Here is a 19374-nt window from a genome sequence, read left to right on the forward strand (position 1 = left end):
TTAAGCCTTTTTCGAATAGTATAAAACTGTTTGACATGAGATTGTAACGAGGTTATATAAAGTAACATTTGATTTGAAACCGTATTTGTTTGATGGGAGGATGCATAGAGTTGGACATGGTGGACATAAGTTTAGGTTGCCTCAACACACGTGTAGGAGAAATTCTATATTAGTTTAGATTTTTTTTATTTAATTCAAGTTGTATAATTTTAAATGTGATGTCATTCATGAGAATGGAGAAACAACTTGGGAAGAAATTATGTTAAGAGGCTGCTCCAGTGGTTTTTAAAAACATCTTAATTAATAATTCAGCGTTAAAATTAAATATCTTAATAATTAACTTTGATTACTTATCTCTTTGTTTGTATTTTTTAAACTTTTAATAGGTAATATTAACGCCACGGTCTCAAGTTCAATTTTCTGTCCTTTTATTTTCTTTCTCTACTAATTTTATATAATTTTTCCTTTTCAATATCTTTTTAGTTTTTTATATTTTATAAAAAATAAGTCTTATCTTTCAAATTATATATATATATATATATATATATATATATATATATATATATATATATATATATATATATATATATATCTTTTTTCAGCTTCAACAAATAAGTCTCGTATAGTATTTTATATTCTTGAATGTGAGAATGATGTAGTCATAATATTTTATTCCATGTAGGTTTTATGTGTTAGTTTGAATTTTAAATGTTTGATGATTTATTATACATTGAGTAATAAAAAATTATAGTATTTTATTGGTTCAAATTATTATTATTTTAAAATAAAATATTTTATGTTAGACATAAGAAATAAAGAATAATTTCAATTTGAATCACTGTTCGTAGAATTATGATTTATGTAAAGTTTTTTATTAGAAAAAAATTCAATTAATTGAAAACATGTTTTGTAGAATTATGAATTATGTAAAGTTATCGAGTAAGCAAAACTTTTATTAGAAAGAAGTTCAATTAATTGAAAACACGAGAGGTTTTCTTTAGGTAAGTCAACTTTCACGAAACAGTATAACTGAAAACATGAGAATTTTAGTCGTCAAAAATCCATTTCCTTGTTGTGTGAATTATTTTTGTTAAAACTCCCAAAGATTTTTGGTTGAGAGCATGCTTTAGGTTAAGAAAACAATATTTTTGGCTGAACCGTCAAGTTTTTGGTTAGTGAGACTGTTTTTGTTTCATGTTTTAAACTTTATGAAAATACATGTTTTTAAATTTATGAGTACGTTACTCATTTGATTTTGATATGAATAAAGAATTAAGATAATTATTAATGCATGAAAATAAACAGGTCGAACTCTTGCCTCAACATTGTAAATAATTTATTATATTTTCTTACATATCTGTTTGATGAAAATATAAAAATAATTTCTTGTATTTTTGTGATATTTGTGGTCTAATTGAGTTAAAGTGCAAAAGTTGTCTAAGTGTTATATATTTTGAGAGAAAAATAATGAAAATTATTTTAAGAAAACAAAAAATTCTTCGAATAAGAGAAAAGTTAAGGATAAAAAATAATGAAGAAGATAATTTTTTATATTACTTGTTAATGAATACTTGAAATTAAGGGTTAAACATTCTCATGTAAAAAAATAAATAAAAAATGAAAACATTGAAAATGAATAAAAATAATCAAATATGAGACTTAGAAAATATTTGATTCAATATTATACAATTTCAATGTACAATCAAAGTTGTGATATCAGAAAAAGTATCTTAAAGATGTGTTAAAAATGTGAACGAATTTTATTGATATAAAACATGTGAAATAATTAGAAGAAAGAATAAAAATGTGTGTAGCCAAATTGTTTTAAAACTAAAAAGGTTTAAGCCAAAATTGAGTCATTGTTTAAGAATCTCAAGTGGGTTATTGTTTTTTTAATTGTTAAAATTAGATTCACATATATGTAAAATATCTCAATTGTGTTGAATAAATTAAACCAATTAAATTCTGTCTTGATTTGTTGTAAGGGTGTTTCATTAGGTGGAAACTTTTTTAAAATTAAGAGCTTTTTATTACACATTTATATGTAAGAAAAATCAGTCTCACACAAGTAAAAATAAAACCTTTAATTCCTCACCACTCCATGGTTGTTTCTCTCAACTTTTTATTACACATTTCTTCAACTAATTTTTTTTTTTTTTATAATTGTTACACTGTGTTAATAAATATTATTATTAGTAGAAATAATTACCAAAACTGAGAAATTTTAAGTACACAATGCGAACAATACCAATATAATTTGTTTGGTTCTCTCTATATATATTATGATTAGAAATTATACATTTAATAAATATGTATTTCAATTATCACATCTAATAAATACATTATAAGTAAACAAATACAATACTTAATATAGAATACTTTGAAACCGAACCAAACTTACTCATACCGCTAGACCAATCTATATACATGAATAATTTCATAAAAGAATCCCACTTTTAAAATATTTAATTAGTACATATAATAAATATTACTGATGTAAACTATTCATCATAAAATTAAAATTTTAATTAATCACTATTACATGCATCTGTCCCTTATTTATTTTTTATATATCTATATATTTATATCACCATATAAAAGTATATACAAAATCTTATTTTTCTGTCTTTCTTTTAACATAAAAATATTAATTCTTAATAAATAAAATATAAATTATTATTTAATAAAATATATAATTAAATAAATTTTAAATAACTTCTCATTTTGAAAACAATCGCCGCATTATTTCCCCAAAAGCATTCCTATAAAATTATATTTTTTTTTTAAGTTGTATCATTATTACCAAACTATATTATTTTAATGTAATAGATAATAAAATTTAGCAAAAGTGTTATAAGGAAATGTATACAAAAAATAACTAATATTAACCTGATTTAAGTGAAAAAGAAAGAAGTTTTTCTTTATTTAAACAACACAACACATCCCGGTAAAAAATCCAAACAAAAAAAATTAACAGTTCAAAGTAAAAAAAAATAGAATCTATGTTCAGTTTACGCGTTGTAAGAAGCTCTATCCACAAGTCTTTCTCCACTCTCCAGTGTTTTCTGTTAAATAAATTTAAATTTGAAAAAAAAGAAGTTAAAAGTGTAATTTTTAGTTTATTAATTTAATTAATTTCAGGGGATTTTTTTTTTAAACTAATAAATTCATGAACGTGTTTTCAGTTGATAAATTTTTATACTCTTGTTTTTATTCTTTTTCGTACCATTATTTTCATAACGTTATTCAGTTAAGGACACACATTTTACAGATAGGAATATGAGATTTTTAACATTTCCCACCAATCATATTCTCTTTTCCTCTCTCTTCCCTCACTTCAACTACCGCAAATTAATGTACGCCACGGAACTTTTCGGCGTCTTCGTCGTTCACGGCGTCGATGCTTCACCGGCAGTGGCGTCCACCACCCTCATCAACAACAAGTACTTCAAGATTACAGCCTTCACCAAACCCACTTCCCATAATGGCGTGAATTTGAGGTCAGAAAAGGCTTTGAAGCCTTATCGCTGCAGAGCTGACGCAAACTCTGATTTTTTCTCTGTGACATCGTCGAACAAGTCCGACGTGGACTACCTTGGACAGAGCACCAAAGGTGATTTGAATGTCAAGTCGGAGCATCTCGAGGCTTTCGGTAATGCTTGAAACTTTTCCAAGATTTCCGTTTTCGGTCTTCACGTGGGTCGTGCGTGTGTTTTGGGGGGTGGTTTGTTACTTGGTAGCACATTGACAATATCAAGATTAAGTGTTGTTTCTGAATGTGAAGGTTTCTTTATATCAAGAATAGGACATTGGATTATATAGTCATTTCTTTAACTCATACCTACGCTAATTTTAGCTTATAGATAAACTGAATGTGTTTTCCCTGATTTTATTTCACTCCTAGAAGTGTTTATGAATAAGTTTTCTTCAAATAGATCTTTACTCTTATTTAACTGAATGTGGTTTTGTAAACTTGTGCTAAACAAGACAAATGTTGGTTCCCTTGCTTGTAGGATTTGATGGTCATGCTGCTTTAGAAGGTCCAATTGAGGAAGTGGCCAGATCAGAAGCAAGGCAAGCAGAGGATTTGCTAAAAGATTTGGGCATTCCGGTGCAGTTGACCCACTACTCTTGCTTGCTTTGCTTGTGTTTGTTTTTTCAATTCAGTCTACTTCCCTGCGTCCTATGCAATTTCTTGATGAATATCACTGTTGGTATCCGTATCCTACCGTGTGCTGTTCTGTGTGCATATTTGTATCATTATCAAATTCTCTTCTAAACACAGGCATGGATGGATGATGAACATTACATTTGCTACAAATTGAGTTTTTTGTGAGCTTTATGCTTAATATTTGCACGTCTTATCCTCCTTTTTAGTTTTTGCATTGTCTATTCAAGCATCATGAACTGACCAGTTTCACGAATTGCATAGACCTCTCGTATTTTAGATATCTGTACTCATATTCATTGTATATGAGGTGTTTGTCTAAGTTTCATTAAAGTTTTGAAAGCACGATACTTAACACAATTTACTTTTTAGATATTATCATTTAAGTTTTTTTTTTCATAGATGTCCCCAGAAGATAAATTTCTACTTTTTATTTCGGAGTGTCAACCTAGAATGTGGACATTTTAGATCATTATTATCAACCTTTTACTCTACCACCTATTACTCCCTCCATCACTTCATATTTTTTTCATCTAATTATTGTTTTTGACTGGCACTCTTATTTCGCCTTTTTTCTATTTTTGCCTTCTGTAAGAAAATATCATTTGTTTGTGTTCATTTGTAGAGCCCTTCTTCATCCAGAAATTCTCCTCGTGGAATATTCTGCAGCCGAACATTGAATCTGCGGTCCATCAGTGCCATTGGATATGACATGGACTATACCTTGATTCATTATAACGTGATGGTACACTTCTGTTCCATGTACCATGTAGTCTGTATGAACTTTAACAATCCTAATAACTAAATATGCAGATATAACTTTCCGTTCAATTTTTGACTGTGTTGTATTGTATGTCAGATTTACAAACACAATATTTCTGTAGTAAATTCGTAATTTGCATAAGGCAATAATACTGGCTCTAACTGAATCATCAAATAAGTCAATATTACTCAATACTATTTTACACTATTAATTCATTCTAGTTGTTCTTATGTTTATCACATTGGTAAAATACAAAGTATTTCCCCCCTTCTCTGCTTGATGGTTTTATTCTTGTTTGTTAAAAACATTGGCATGGTGTTTCAAATCATAGAAGTACAAATCAGTTTATGTATTGTGTGGTGTTTCCTGGAACTGTAGGTTTGTTTCTGTTCACTTAATGGACTTTTCTGATATTGACGTATTCTCTTACAGGCTTGGGAAGGCAGGGCTTATGACTACTGTTTGGAAAACCTTAGGAACATGGGTTTCCCTGTTGATGGACTTGCCTTTGATCCTAATCTGGTAATATATTCTCTCTGGCAAGCTAAAGGTATTTGGCAATCCATATTCTCTCCTTTTTGTTTTACTGATCTTTGCATTGTGTTATAAATTGTTCAGGTAATTAGAGGCCTTGTCATAGACAAAGAGAATGGAAATTTGGTTAAAGCTGATCGATTTGGTTACATAAAAAGAGCCATGCATGGCACCAAAATGTTATCTACTCGAGCTGTGAGGTAAGTGTCAGACCTTGTATTTTGATTCCTGATAATGGAAATATCAAAACATACACCATTTAGGATGACAGAAATCCCTTTTCCAAAAATACCGATTTGATCATTTTGGGTTGCATGAATCTTCATCAACTATTCATTGGTTGGCTGTGTTGCTGCCAGCCTTCAAATTGATATATGTTATGTATAAATTATTAACACTCATGCATGCATGTTCATACACATTAATAGTTTAGTAGATGTCATTTATCAAAATCTGGAGAGTGCTACTTAACTTTATATGCAATGGAAGTGAGATGTATGGGAGAGAACTGGTGGACCTGCGAAAGGAGAGTCGATGGGAGTTTCTCAATACACTGTTTTCTGTGTCTGAAGCTGTGGCCTACATGCAGGTATGTTGCTATTGCTGGTGTAAACCTCAAAACTTTCAGTAGTGGAGATATATTCTGATATAATGTTATATTGGCTTATGTGGCTTCTTTTTTTCTCTCCAATGGATCATAAGTTTTGTTACTCTCTTAAAGTTGAACAATGTTAGCTGTCTTTTGAACCCTTGTCTATTTCCCCTTGTCAACTCTTTTAGAGGCCAACTAGGTATTCCAAACTTCAAGAAGGTATCATGGTCCAAATGGGATTTCTGAAATATTAAGATGTATGGAAGCTCCTGTAAGCTGTAATACCTTCTCTAATTTTTTATAATAATATGACTAATCGTAGTACCTACCTAATTTACAACGGTGTTACATTTTTATTTAATGTAATAAGTATTGTTATGATGAGGCTTTATTAATGATGTACTATTTCTTTCAGATGGTTGACAGATTGGATGATGGGACTATACCAGCAGATCTTGGCCCTCTCGATTATAAAGGACTATATAAGGTAATATGGGTGGGGCAAAGGTTTTGGAACCTTAAATGATATATTTAATTATTTGAGTTCTTTTCTTTACCTTTGCCACAACTTTCAGGCTGTTGGAAAAGCTCTTTTCTGGGCACATGTAGAAGGTCGCCTTAAGGTAAACACAGCAAAGCTGTTGCATTGGCCACTGTAAAGTTATAGTGTTGTGCTTCATTCACAACAAAAAACATGAAATTTATGCAGAGCGAGATCATGTCTAAGCCTGAACTTTTTGTGGAGCCTGATCCAGAATTACCTTTGGCGCTTCTGGATCAGAAGGAGGTATTACTTCTAATGTGTTATATTTTGCATGACATATGTTGCCCTTCTACTCTTTATGAGTTGTCTACTTGAAACAGGCTGGTAAAAAACTTCTGCTAATTACCAACTCCGATTATCATTACACTGACAAAATGATGCGGCACTCTTTTAATAGATTCCTTCCCAATGATATGAGTTGGCGAGATCTATTTGACATTGTAAGTTCGTGTACATTATTTCTTATTTTATTCTTGAAGAACTTTACAAAAGTTCTTGACATTGGAGGAATGAAATACTCTATCCCCCCATCATTATTTTGCCCTAAACTAACAGCCTTATCTTGTTATGAAATAAATTTGCATAAATGGGTATGGTTTTGTTCCTGGATAGGTAATTGTCTCAGCAAGAAAACCAGAGTTCTTCCAAACATCACACCCCATGTATGAAGTGGTCACAGACGAGGGTCTTATGCGTCCATGCTTCAAGGCTCAGACTGGTAATTAGTCGTTTGTCTGATCCTTATTCGGTGGCTCATTTGCTTTGCCTGTGTAAGAAGTTTGAGATTCTTATTTTCCAATAAAGAGAATGCGATCATCCTAAATATTTTATTTATAGGTTAAAATATAAATGAATAATGTCGTTTGGAATACTGTTAACAAATTTATTGAACTAAAAGGACAACAGTAAAAGTACAATTGGGTTTCAAAATTAGAAATTTGTTATTTTGAATACACTTTAGGCTTCCAAAAATGGCATGCGAGTCATACAAATTTATTGAACTAAAAAGACAATACTGTTGGCAGATTAGGTTTGAAAATGAGAAATCCATGATTTTACAGTACATTTTGAGATTTCCAAAATTGGAATAGGTGTAATACAGATTGAGACCAGTGGGCTTTTTTATTCCTTTACCAAAACTAAAAAGGTTATATATTTTTATTTTGGCATTCCTTTCCTTAAGAATAAATCTGTTACTGATATAGGTTTTTTGATCTACTGCCATAAAAGTGCATAAGGTTTCAAATAGAGAAATACATTATTTTGAAGTACAATTTTGAACTTCTAAAAATGGAATGCATCTGTTCCTTATTCGTTTAACAAAACCAAAAAGGATAGATAATTGGAGGCATTCCTTTCTTGAATATACCTGTTATTGTTAGCTTTTGGATTTGCTGCTACCTCCTTTACATAAATGGGAATGGAGAATAAGTCGTAGACAGTAGACAATACAAAGAAAAAAAACAACATACATTTTTATGATGCATTAATATTTATGGACCATTTAGCTCTGGATATTTTAGATTTGATGAGATCCGGAAAGAGTGATTATATCACATCTTATTATTTGTCCTGTTACTATATACCTAGAATGCAAAATTGCTGGCATTTTTTTCCAAAATTTAATTTAATACTATTCATCCAATCATCATGTTATTTTTCACTAAGGACAATTGAGTTGCTTATTTTACTACCATGCTACTCCATCTACCATCTTCTGCAGGTGGTTTGTATTCAGGGGGAAGTGCACAAATGGTTGAAAATTCTCTAGGTATTCATGGAGATGAGATATTGTATGTTGGCGACCATATTTACACTGATGTCAGTCAATCCAAAGTCCATTTGCGATGGCGAACTGCATTGATTTGTCGAGAACTGGAAGAAGAGGTTAGTATAACCCAAATTATGTTTGAAAATTTTCTGACTAAAAACCTCTAGAATTTCATTTTTCTTTTCTCGAAATAAACAAATAGTATGATTCTTGTTAACTCAGCTAAAATGCATTTAATAGCTTTCAGTAATATATTGTATTGAACTGTATGCACTTATAGGGAAAATATGATGCCATGACTAGATCGGGCTAAGAAATATCATTATGCTTTTTAAATGTGGAAACTGCAGTACAATGCCTTGATTGGTAGCCGGAGTTATAGAGAATCATTGGTGGAGCTTATAAATCAAAAGGAGGTAGTAGGGGATCTCTTTAACCAACTTCGGCTAGCTCTGCAGAGGCGAAGCAAAGACCGTCCTGCTCAGGTAAGTTTTGATCATATAATACTATTATGTATTTTCTATGGCTTGTATTCTGTAATGGCAACACATGTTACCATTGTTGGCGATCTGAATAACATTAGGCACTTAGGAATTTTCTTTTGCATTCATGTGAGAATACACAATACCCACCCGTGGTTAACCTTTAGCTGCTATTAGTTTGTTGCCTATATAGACTTATTCTAAACCATTCACAGCTGTTCTCACACATCTCAGTTATTAATGCTAGTTGTTTTGTTATAACATTGACAGTATTAGCCTAGTCAGTAGCCTTCCTTTCATATCTTGAAACCTTTTAATGGTTCAACTATGATTCTTGTGCCTAAAAAACTCAGAAAACTGAGCATACCTTTTTATTATAATTTTATAGTTACCCAGATAAGGCTACATATACTATTGGCCTATTGCTTCAGTACTGATTGCAATATTCTCCATGTTCTTAAAAGACCCTAGCAGCAACTAACATGAATGATGAAGACCTCACTGATAGCATGCAAAAGCTACTTATTGTTATGCAAAGACTGGATAAGAAAATTGCTCCAATGCTGGAGGCTGACGGGGAGCTCTTCAATTCAAGGTAAGCGTAGATGATAGAACTTTCTATTCAGAAGGTCATATCAGTATCCTGGTTACAGTGAACATGAACATAACAAGGCAAACTAATCACCATATGAAACTAAATACCAAACAAACTGCAGGCCATATCAGTATCCTGGTTTTTGACCTTTTTAAAAGTTGCAAGGAAGTTGGGATATCTTGTTTTTCTCCTTTGCTATGTGGGTTAGGCGAGAGTATCTTTACATAACAATTTGGATGCTGCTTGTCTTGCTTTTTGGCTTTTTTACCATGTGCATTTGCTATTAACTTGGTGTATATATTGCATTAGGTGGGGTTTTCTATCTCGTGCTGGACTGTGGGATAAAAGCCACTTGATGAGACAAATTGAGAAGTATGTGCTTGCTTTATTATGCTCCGGATCTCTATTCATCTTATTTCTCTTTTGATGTTGAACTTTTTAAATTTATCACAGATATGCCGACATTTATACATCTAGGGTGTCAAACTTTTTGGATTATACGCCCTTCATGTATTTCCGCTCTCAGGAACAGGTATTCTGATAACTGTTTCTTCATCATTTATTGCCATACAAAGCATAACGTTATTGAATTCTTTGGACATTAAACTGACCTAGGAATGTTTCTTTGTGTTCCACAGAACCTTGCGCATGACTCGTACACGTACTATTGTTCACAAATTAATAATGAGCATTCTTCCTAGGGTATAATATTGGAGGAAAGCGAAGAATAATTAGGAGGAATAAGAGTCTGTTGCTGACACCATAAGCAGATGTTCATTGTGATAGTATTTGATGCTGCGATGATGACGATACCATGTATTATTTAAGCTGGTATCAAGTTCATGAAGGACACTGGTAGCATGTTTGCCTCAGCCAAGTAGTGTTAGTTGGTCACTGGTTTATAGGACAACAGTGTCCCAACCGAAAAATTCTAGGATTCTGTTTCCGGCTGGCTTGTTTTGCTGTTACACAAATTCTGACACGTTGTACAATCCATTGGTCTTGTATCATTAATGTGAATGGACGTTACTTGTACAACCCATGTAGTACAATCCATTGGTCTTGTACAATCTTTTACTTAGTTATGAATAAGTATAAGTAGTTACTTGTTCGAGTTATTCAGATATAGGTAGGTATATTTTTAACTATATTCAGTTATGAACATAGCCTCTGAGTTATTCGAATGCATGAGGGTATAGTCACGGTTATCAAACTCGTTGGTGAACTGCAAGTTTGGTCACCGTTCACAAGTTGACTTGTTTATAAACTTTTTATGATAGACCAAAAATCAGAGGTAAAATGTTTTTAAAGAGGAGAACGTGATATAAGTGGTTACTGATAATGTTGCAAATTTCTAGTCAACTGAAAAATTGTTAATACAAAAATTGGAAGCATTTGTATTGGACTTGGTGTTGCCCATTGATTTGATCTTGGAAGGTTTTGAGAAGTGTTTGAAGGTCATCAACTTAATATCAAGAATGAAAGAAAGAAGGATCACCACTTACACTTATGGTAGAGCAATGTTAATTGATGTTATTTGACTCTAACACGTCTTCATAATTGAAAACATCATTGATGAATTTGTTTTGTACTAAAGAGTAGAAAATAAGCAACTTTGAAACTTCAATAGAAAGGAGAAAAGCTAAGAATGTGATATTAGTAGAGTTTGGAAGAATGTAATTACTTATCTCAAAGTTGTTGCCCTTCTCATGGAGGTCTTTTGACTACTAGTTTAGATATAAAGCATGCAATGAGTTGTGCAAAGCAGAAGATCACATTTCACTTTTCACTTTGATAATATTAATAAAAGGTAAGATCTCTAAACCTTCTCCCTTTTAAAATTTAATTATTTATTTGTATAATTATTTCTAACATAACATCATTGGTATTTTCATAGTTTTGAACCTACTTGGAAAATGATTGATGAGAGGTGGGATAATAAACTTCATTATACTAGATGGCTTTTTTATATATAAAATGCAAAAGATTGAAATGATGGAAGATGTTTGGGAATGAAACTTCAGAGTTGAATAGATTTATTATTTGAGTTTTGAGTTTAACTTTTAGTTCTTCAAGCTCTCAAGTTTGCCAAGTTATTTGTGATTTATAATTTTTTTATTGTATTTATGTAGTTTTTAAAAATTCATATATATTTATAGGTTCATACAAATAAAGATCATTTGCATTACAAAAATATGAATGACTTGATTTATGTCATGTATAACTTGAAACTGAAAAAAAAAACAAATTAGAAAAGTTGTTCTCCCAAGTGATCTAGTTTTTGATGCATTTGATCTTTGATAATATAATTCTTGATGCCAATGGTGATAATGCACACTTATTATCTGCGGATGAGCTTAAAATGATGGTGATGGTCTCGAAGGCGATATTAACATCATTAGATTGTCAACACCATTAAATTAATTTTAATAAGATGATTTTTTTAAACTAAATTAGAAATAATTCTAAAAGCTTATTGCAATTTAATAAAAAAAAACTTACAACAGCAAATTACAAAGTTAAAGGATTTAATAACAACATAAATCAAAATGAGCCGTGGTAGCAATGCCTAGAGATCAAATTGATTTATGATTTCCGGAAGTTATGTAGTAATGGACTAATCGTTAACTCTAAAATATATGCAGTTAATACCAGTGGCTGCACTGAACTACATATTTGAATTAAGCAAATACATACTTCAATGAAATTACATCTTTTAAAAATTCTTAAAATCTGCATGTAAAAACTCCTAAGGTCACTATAGCCCCAAAAAACCTTAGACTGTTTGTTTTGATGCCTATTACAGAAAGAATGGAACTTTGCATTTCCTTATGGTATGATGCCTGCCAAAACTGTTTGCAGGACACCCTGGTGGAAGCAACAGATGACTTTCCTTATATTTGATAGAAACAAGACAAAGGCCATGAGGAGGGACAGACAATGAGTATTTTGCAAGCTCTTTGCGATCTCGACTTGCCAGAATATAAGCAACAATATCAGGAGGGATAGCTTCCCTACCAATTTGAAGCAACAAAGCCACCTGGAAAGAGCAAACAGAAATATTCATTGCAAAAGTGGAACAACTACTATGTAATTTTGAAATTGGTGACTACTCTTATAGATTAATCAGGAACAAAGCTATTTACCATGTTTCGGACTTGTCTATACAAGAAACCTGTGCCTTCAACTTCAAGTTGCAAAAGAGCTCCCTAATTAAGGATATTGAAGTAATCAGTCTTTTCAAGCATTGAAGTCTTTACAGAAAATAAAGAAAGAAAAAGGCACAAAGAGGGTAATAGACTGTAAAATTCTTAAATGGTACCATTTCTTTCAAATCAAATCTGAATATTTGCTTCACTGGATCCGGCACCCCATCTTTGTGGGATGAATTGGCAAAGGCCGAGAAATCATGCTTCCCGACAAAATATTTTGCAGCTTCTTTCATTACAGCGCTATTGAGTTTATACACACTATGGTAAGCCAAATGCCGCTGGAATGGATCCATGACGCTATCATTGTATATCTTGTAATGGTAAATCTTACTTTTGGCAGAAAATCGAGCATGGAATTCAGCTGATGCAGGGCTGATCTCTCTAACTCGGATATCAGAAGGAAGGAGGCCATTCAAAGCTGCATGAATTTCTTCCAAATTGTCATAGTTAAAAGGTGTAAAGAAATGAACAACCTGCAGTAGAAAGTTCTTCCAAGTCATAAATTTACAATGTTTCTTACTGGAAAGTTGAAGCCACATAAAAGAAACAAAACCAGACCTGACCCCAGGCATGGACTCCTGCATCAGTCCTGCTAGCACCAACCAAACTGAGATCCTTCCTCTGAAGCTTTGTAGCTTGAGTTAAAGCTTTCTCGAGAGTGCATTGTACAGTAGGGGGAGACTGTTGATATTGCCAACCTGAAATATGATCATCATTCAAGGGTTAAAGGAAAGAGCTCAATTACTAAACTATATTTTTACTTATTAACACTGGAAAAGTGCACCTTTTTACATGGCCTTAAGGAATTGTTATCCTCTGGAAGTTCAAGAAAACCCCCCATTTTAGTCCTTAAAATGGTAAATATCTGTCACTTTCATCATTTTCTCAGCCAAGCATCATTAACTATACTATTTTCTTTTGGGTGCAAAATGACAATGAAAAATTAAGATGCTTACTCCTTAAAGAACATTGTATATATGGAATTCATAAATTTCTGACCTCGTAATTGTTTATAATCACAGTGCCAGGTATAATGAGATTACCCTAAAACGACAAATGCAATGCTTAAAATTCTTCAAAGCAGCTGAAAATTGAATATATGCAACAATGCAAACATCTTAGTTAACAAAGCAGTTTCATTGACAATGGTTTGTACAAAACAATAGAATGAGAAGACAAATTAAACAAATCACTCAAAGCATGGAATTCAGAAACAAATACAAGTGCCAAGTGAAGCAACAAGACCCAGATAAAGATAACGACCCAAGTGAAAATGTTTGAGAAAGTTAAAGGCTTTACATATGAAATGGAATGGGCAGAGTGAGAAAATGAAAATAGAAGGAAACCTGCGTATCGGGTTCCTTCGTAAGCCAGAACCAGACGCCACTTATACCCATCTTGAATGGGCTTCACCCCATGTTCCACTTCCACAGAAGCAGTGGAACTTATCTAAAATCCACAAGAAAAAAAAAAAACATGACGTTGTGATGACACAATGGGGAAGAAGATGTGGAAAGGGAAAGAGGATAAGAAAAAATAGTGTTACCAAAGGGAGGGAAGTTGGAGATGGAGATGGAGCAACCAGTGCTCCCACTGCATAACTCATCTCACGAAATCAACACCCTTTTCTTCTTTGTCCATTTTACTTTTCTGAATACCAAATTTTTAAACAATCAATGTCTTTGAATTTTAGACTAACATAGACCCAATCTATTTAACTTTTAGTTCGCAAATAAACAAGTTGAACCATTTTCGCCAGGGTTTAACTCAACTGGTATAAAAATAAAAAGGGTTAAATATGTTTTTAGTCCCTAAACTATTGGTCGTTTCTGGTTTTCGTCCCTCTTTCAAAGTAAAGTACAATTTGGTCCTCATTCTTTTCAAAACGTTCGTTTTAGTCCTTAGAATTTTGGTTTAGTCCTCATTTGTTGCTAAATGAGGACCAAATTTTTAAACAGTGTTTAGTTTTCGAGGACTAAAACGAACGTTTCGAAAAGAATGAAGACCAAATTGTACCTTACTTTGAAAGAGGGACGAAAACCAGAAACGACCAATAGTTTAGGGACTAAAAACATATTTAACCCAAATAAAAAATTATAAGGATATTATTTTATTTTGGAAAAATACCAGCCAATGTAATTGAATACTAATTAAAAGAAATCTAAAGACGATTGCTTTTGTTGAATTGTAAAAAAAAATATTTCTTTATGATTTTTAATACATTGTTGTATAATTTTTATTTTTAATTAGGTTCACCAGACCTAATCAACCAATATTGCAAGATTGTTATTCACGAATTTTTGCAAGATTGCGGTTTCTAACGCCAATTATCTCAAGTGAGAACAATATTTATTTGTCTTTGTACATAGTATTTATTAAGAAAACTATATGAAACGAATTTAACCGTGGAATGTGTTTAAAACATTTCATTTCCTATGTAAGCATCGTCCAAACATCTAATCCATTTGATGTATTTATTTTTATTTAATATCATCATCATCTCTGTTGCATTTCAATTATTAACTTTTTATATATTTGTTTTATATTTGTCACATTAGCATACTTATGTTTTTATGAGAGAATATAATATTTGAGAATTTTACTTTACTCTTGTGTCATCAAATATTGATTGTTGATTAACATTTAATCATCATGCTAACTACAAATTACCTTTAAAAAACAAATAACAGAAATATGTTATAAATTACATAAAAAATTAAACACATTAACACATATTAACCAATTAGCTAAAGATAATAAATAAATAAACATATTACAATAATAAAATAAATAATTATAATAATTACATACATTTAATTTAAATAATTTAAAATTTAAGGCTAAAACATATTTCGAAATATGTTGGACCCTTAACTGGGTTTTGTCGACAAACTCTTAACCGGATTAAGAATCAACGTATTTGGAAATGTTTGACTTTTAATCAGTTTTCAAAATTCGACAACCCCTTAAGCAACTTTCGAAAGTCAGTTAAGAGTTTTTTTAAACTTAAAACTTCACTTATTTCGAATAACACCTTAAAACCTCAAAGAAATGACTTTCATGAACGACACAAACCACAACCACCGTAACAATCACTACCAGGACCACTCGACCACCGGGATCACCACCATCGAGACCACAAAGCACAATGAAATAGAGACAGAGTAAGGGAATGGAAGTAGAGAGAGTAATAATGAGTAAAGTGAAAAGGGGTGGGGATGGAGATATATATAGGAATTCATTTATAATTGGTTGGTCAAAAGTGAGAGTCATCATTATTGACTCATTATCACTCACACGGATGCATCTTTACTTAAAAAAAAGGCTTAATACCCGTGATGGTACCTATTTTCGTTAGGTGTGTTTGATCTGGTCCCCGTTTTTTTTTTCTGTTCAATCTTGTCCTAAAGAATGTAATTTTTGTTCAATTTATCCTTTTTGCAAATGATGTTTAAATCGTTAACAGCAGACGGTCCAGGTGTGCACAAGACTAATGAGATGACATTTAACTTCTGCTACGTCACAATCTTCTTCAACCTTCAAGCCAAAATTAGGGTTCTGCATTTGGGGGAAACCTTCCTGCGCCTGCGCCGCGAGAAGAAGGAAAACGCTGCTCGCGGTTTTGCTTCAATGGAGGATGATTTCGCGAATTGTGCGGCTCATGGTAGCATGAAGAAGACGAACCTAGTTGTGTAAGAAAGCCCTCATGGTGGCCGGTGGAGGCAAGCAGCGGCGCAATTTTAGGTTTCTTTGATTTGGGATTTTTCTGGATTTCGTTGTGGTTCTCTACAGGTTGGAGAAGATGATGGCCTTGGAGCTTTGCGCGACGACGACAAGGATTATCGCGCTGACGATGAAGCTCTCGATTTGGATGATTCATGGCTAATGCGCGATAATGAAGATTCAAATGGAGTTCGAGATTAGGGTGGTTTGCGACATTATTGACGATGAAGACTTAGCGGTTTGGCTGGTGCGATTCAGCTTTCTCTGTTTCTGGAGGTTTGGGTGGGCGGCTTGAGAAAATCCTATGATGGCGGAGGCGCGAAGGTGATTTGGGTAGCGTGGCAGCCTAAGGAGATCGTGACTTTGATGGTGGTGGCCATGGAGGTTGCGCGTGATGGCTGCCATGGTTCTCTACAGGAGCGGCTTCACGGCGACATGGTGACTTTGGACGATCTCTGTAGCGGCGGTGGCGTTAGGGTTTAGTGACGACGCTAGGGTTTCAGTTTCTGTTTGGGCTGAAGGTTGAAGAAGATGGTGACGTGGCAGAAGTTAAATGTCATCTCATTAATCTTGTGCACATCTGGACTGCCGTTAACAATTTAAACGCCGTTTGCAAAAAAGACTAAATTGAACAAAAATTACATTCTTTAAGACAACATTGAACAGAAAAAAAACTGGGACCAAATCGAACACACCTAACAAAAATAGGGACCATCAGAGGTATTAAGCCAAAAAAAATATATGAAAAGGCATGTATAGTATTTGGAGATGGAGGATGAGATTGCAGAGATATAAGGAGAAACATTCAAGTATCATAAAAACATCTCACACTAAAGAAAAGAAAGAAAACAAAATAAATATGTATTAAAAAAGTAGTATTATCAAAATGGGTTACAATCCGTGAACCAACTGAGCTAGTTTAATTTAATTATTTATTATTTTGTGTTTTAATATTATTAGTTAACATTTTTTTATCGTATTGTAAATGAGAATAACAAAAAAGATGTTTCAAGAAAGCAAAATATTATAAATTTATCCATTCAAGACTTTAATCTTATAAATGGATAAGTGATACAAAAATTATCAATATTATAAACTTATTTATTCATTTTTTTGGTTTGCTTTTGGACTACATTTGAGTTGTATGTTAATTTTTTTTACTTTAAATTGTTTTTGGAGTTTATTATTTCAGAGTGAAATTATTTAATTTGAATTACAAAAAAATGTATTTTTTTTATTGAAAAAAAACTTGTAATTAAGTGAGTCAACAAGCCAACCTGTTTAACCCATCAACGAGTGGTGGGCCGGCTGAGTTCGAATTTTTTTGGCTCGCTAATAAATGAACCGAGTTGACTTGACTCACTAAATGATCAACCTGTGGTGGTCCGAGCGAGATTGGACTGGTGGTCCGTTTTAACAACACTAAAAAAGACACAATATCTTAATCATATTATTAATAAATATAAGAGTTTTGAATTAATATATTAATCTAATTTCTTTTGTTTTTCTAAAATAGAAATGTTTAATAAGATTTTTTTTTCCTTTTAAAAAAATAGAATTGATTGAAGCACAATCATAGAAAAAAAAACATTAGGTAAAGAAGTTTTAGAACATTATTTAATAAAAAAAATTGAACTATTGCATGTCACTCGAATAGTTTGCAAACAAACTATAAGTTTATAGTATGAATATACGTACGAAATAAAATGTAGTATTTCTTATTTATAATTTATAAACTTTTTATTAACTTATATAACCTATAGTACCATCATTAAATATGTAATTAAAAAAACTATATTATTCAGCATAAGTGCAAAGTTAAAATCATTAAAAACAAAGTTTTATTCCAATTCCAAAATTTAAAATATTGTTCAAAAAATTTAATTTAAAATAATATTATTCTAAATACATTCAAAACTTCCAAAAGGTTTTCCACCACTCCTCCTCACTATGGAGGTTTTCAATATTGTTTGTAATATCATATCCTCTAGTATATCAATATAAGTGATACAATCATCCCACAAACACAAAATACAAAAATAAGCTACACAATCAGACTTACACATTAAACAAATATTATAAGCATGACACATATCACAATCCAATCAATTAGTTATTCAAACGGGACTAACATATTTGGTTGAGTTGACAAATCTTCTCGAATGACCTTCGATTCTTGTTCTCAGATTTTGCCTCTTTGTTAATCGTATTGAATAAATCTTGTAAATTACTGACCTTAAAAATTTATATTGAACAAATTAAATATTATTGTAAACCTTCTACTCTGATATAATACTTAGCCTAACAAACCGAAGTACCACAATAATTAACTTACCATAATCCTGTTAAATCTATAAATAGAATTTCGTGGTCGACTTTTAGAATATTATTCAATAAAAAAAATTGAATTATTGTATGTGACTCAAATAGTTTGCAAACAAGGTATAAGTTTATAATATGAATATGCATACAAAATAAAATGTAGTATTTTCTACTTGTTATTTTTAAATCTTTTATTAACGTAAAGAAATATAATCTCTTTTAAATCTTTTATTAACGTAAAGAAATATAATCTCTGCTACCATTATTAAATATGAAACTAAGAAAAACTTTATTACTCAACATAAACAAAGTTAAAATCATTTGGAAACAAAGTTTTATTTCAATTCCAAATTTTAAAATTTCAGCATTGTTTGTAACATCATATACTCTCTTATAACAACACAAGTTATACGATCATTGTACAAGCATAAATAAGCAAAAGGTAAGCTAACGAGAACAAAACACACTATAATATACAATAATCATATTTACCCTCAGTATTCAAATCTATGAAAACAAAATTATACCCATGAAATTCACCAAGTCGAATTACAACCAAGTAATATCCAAACAATATGTTTTGTCCTCGTAACATATTGTCACTTTGTCTACTTCTATAAGCATTACGAGTAAAAACCTCCCAAAGTTTTAAGAATAGAGTAATCTTG

General features: G+C 31.7%; 2 protein-coding genes across 3 annotated transcripts; one reads left to right on the plus strand and one right to left on the minus strand.

The window, feature by feature from the left end:
• The first annotated feature begins 3264 nt into the window (after positions 1-3264).
• LOC124838252 (uncharacterized) lies at positions 3265-10567 on the plus strand. Of its 2 annotated transcripts, XM_047313809.2 has the most exons (17): positions 3271-3652; positions 4014-4111; positions 4794-4913; positions 5364-5453; positions 5550-5665; positions 5955-6054; positions 6473-6544; positions 6633-6680; positions 6767-6844; positions 6922-7041; positions 7214-7319; positions 8325-8488; positions 8723-8857; positions 9319-9449; positions 9759-9821; positions 9903-9981; positions 10088-10567. In XM_047313809.2, exons 1-17 carry the CDS (start codon positions 3280-3282, stop codon positions 10148-10150), a joined length of 1956 nt encoding a protein of 651 aa, XP_047169765.1. In that variant the 5' UTR covers positions 3271-3279; the 3' UTR covers positions 10151-10567. The 2 variants fall into 2 exon arrangements, with proteins under 2 accessions (XP_087961514.1, XP_047169765.1); XM_088105388.1 differs by lacking the exons at positions 9759-9821; positions 9903-9981; positions 10088-10567 and having other exon boundaries at positions 3265-3652; positions 9243-9382.
• A 1541-nt stretch (positions 10568-12108) lies between these two features.
• Positions 12109-14367, minus strand: LOC124838274 (Pseudouridine synthase family protein). Its single transcript, XM_047313841.2, has 6 exons — positions 14208-14367; positions 14008-14110; positions 13220-13359; positions 12772-13134; positions 12596-12658; positions 12109-12489 (listed from the first exon to the last, which is right to left on the minus strand). Exons 1-6 carry the CDS (start codon positions 14265-14267, stop codon positions 12250-12252), a joined length of 969 nt encoding a protein of 322 aa, XP_047169797.2. The 5' UTR covers positions 14268-14367; the 3' UTR covers positions 12109-12249.
• Between the last annotated feature and the right edge of the window lie 5007 nt (positions 14368-19374).

This window comes from Vigna umbellata, chromosome 1 (genome assembly GCF_029865625.1).
Source record: "Vigna umbellata cultivar VRB3 chromosome 1, Vumbellata_1.0, whole genome shotgun sequence".
In the NCBI taxonomy this organism is placed as follows: Eukaryota; Viridiplantae; Streptophyta; class Magnoliopsida; order Fabales; family Fabaceae; genus Vigna; species Vigna umbellata.

Excerpts from the sequence above, each read along its gene's own strand:
- LOC124838252 (XM_047313809.2), top strand. The coding sequence starts at position 3,280 with ATGAGATTTTTAACATTTCCCACCAATCATATTCTCTTTTCCTCTCTC. Across the intron at positions 8,858-9,318 it reads GCAAAGACCGTCCTGCTCAG|ACCCTAGCAGCAACTAACAT; the intron begins GTAAGTTTTGAT and ends TGTTCTTAAAAG. Across the intron at positions 9,822-9,902 it reads TTGATGAGACAAATTGAGAA|ATATGCCGACATTTATACAT; the intron begins GTATGTGCTTGC and ends AATTTATCACAG.
- LOC124838274 (XM_047313841.2), bottom strand. The coding sequence starts at position 14,267 with ATGAGTTATGCAGTGGGAGCACTGGTTGCTCCATCTCCATCTCCAACT. Across the intron at positions 13,135-13,219 it reads GAGTCCATGCCTGGGGTCAG|GTTGTTCATTTCTTTACACC; the intron begins GTCTGGTTTTGT and ends TTTCTACTGCAG. Across the intron at positions 12,490-12,595 it reads ATAGACAAGTCCGAAACATG|GTGGCTTTGTTGCTTCAAAT; the intron begins GTAAATAGCTTT and ends TGCTCTTTCCAG.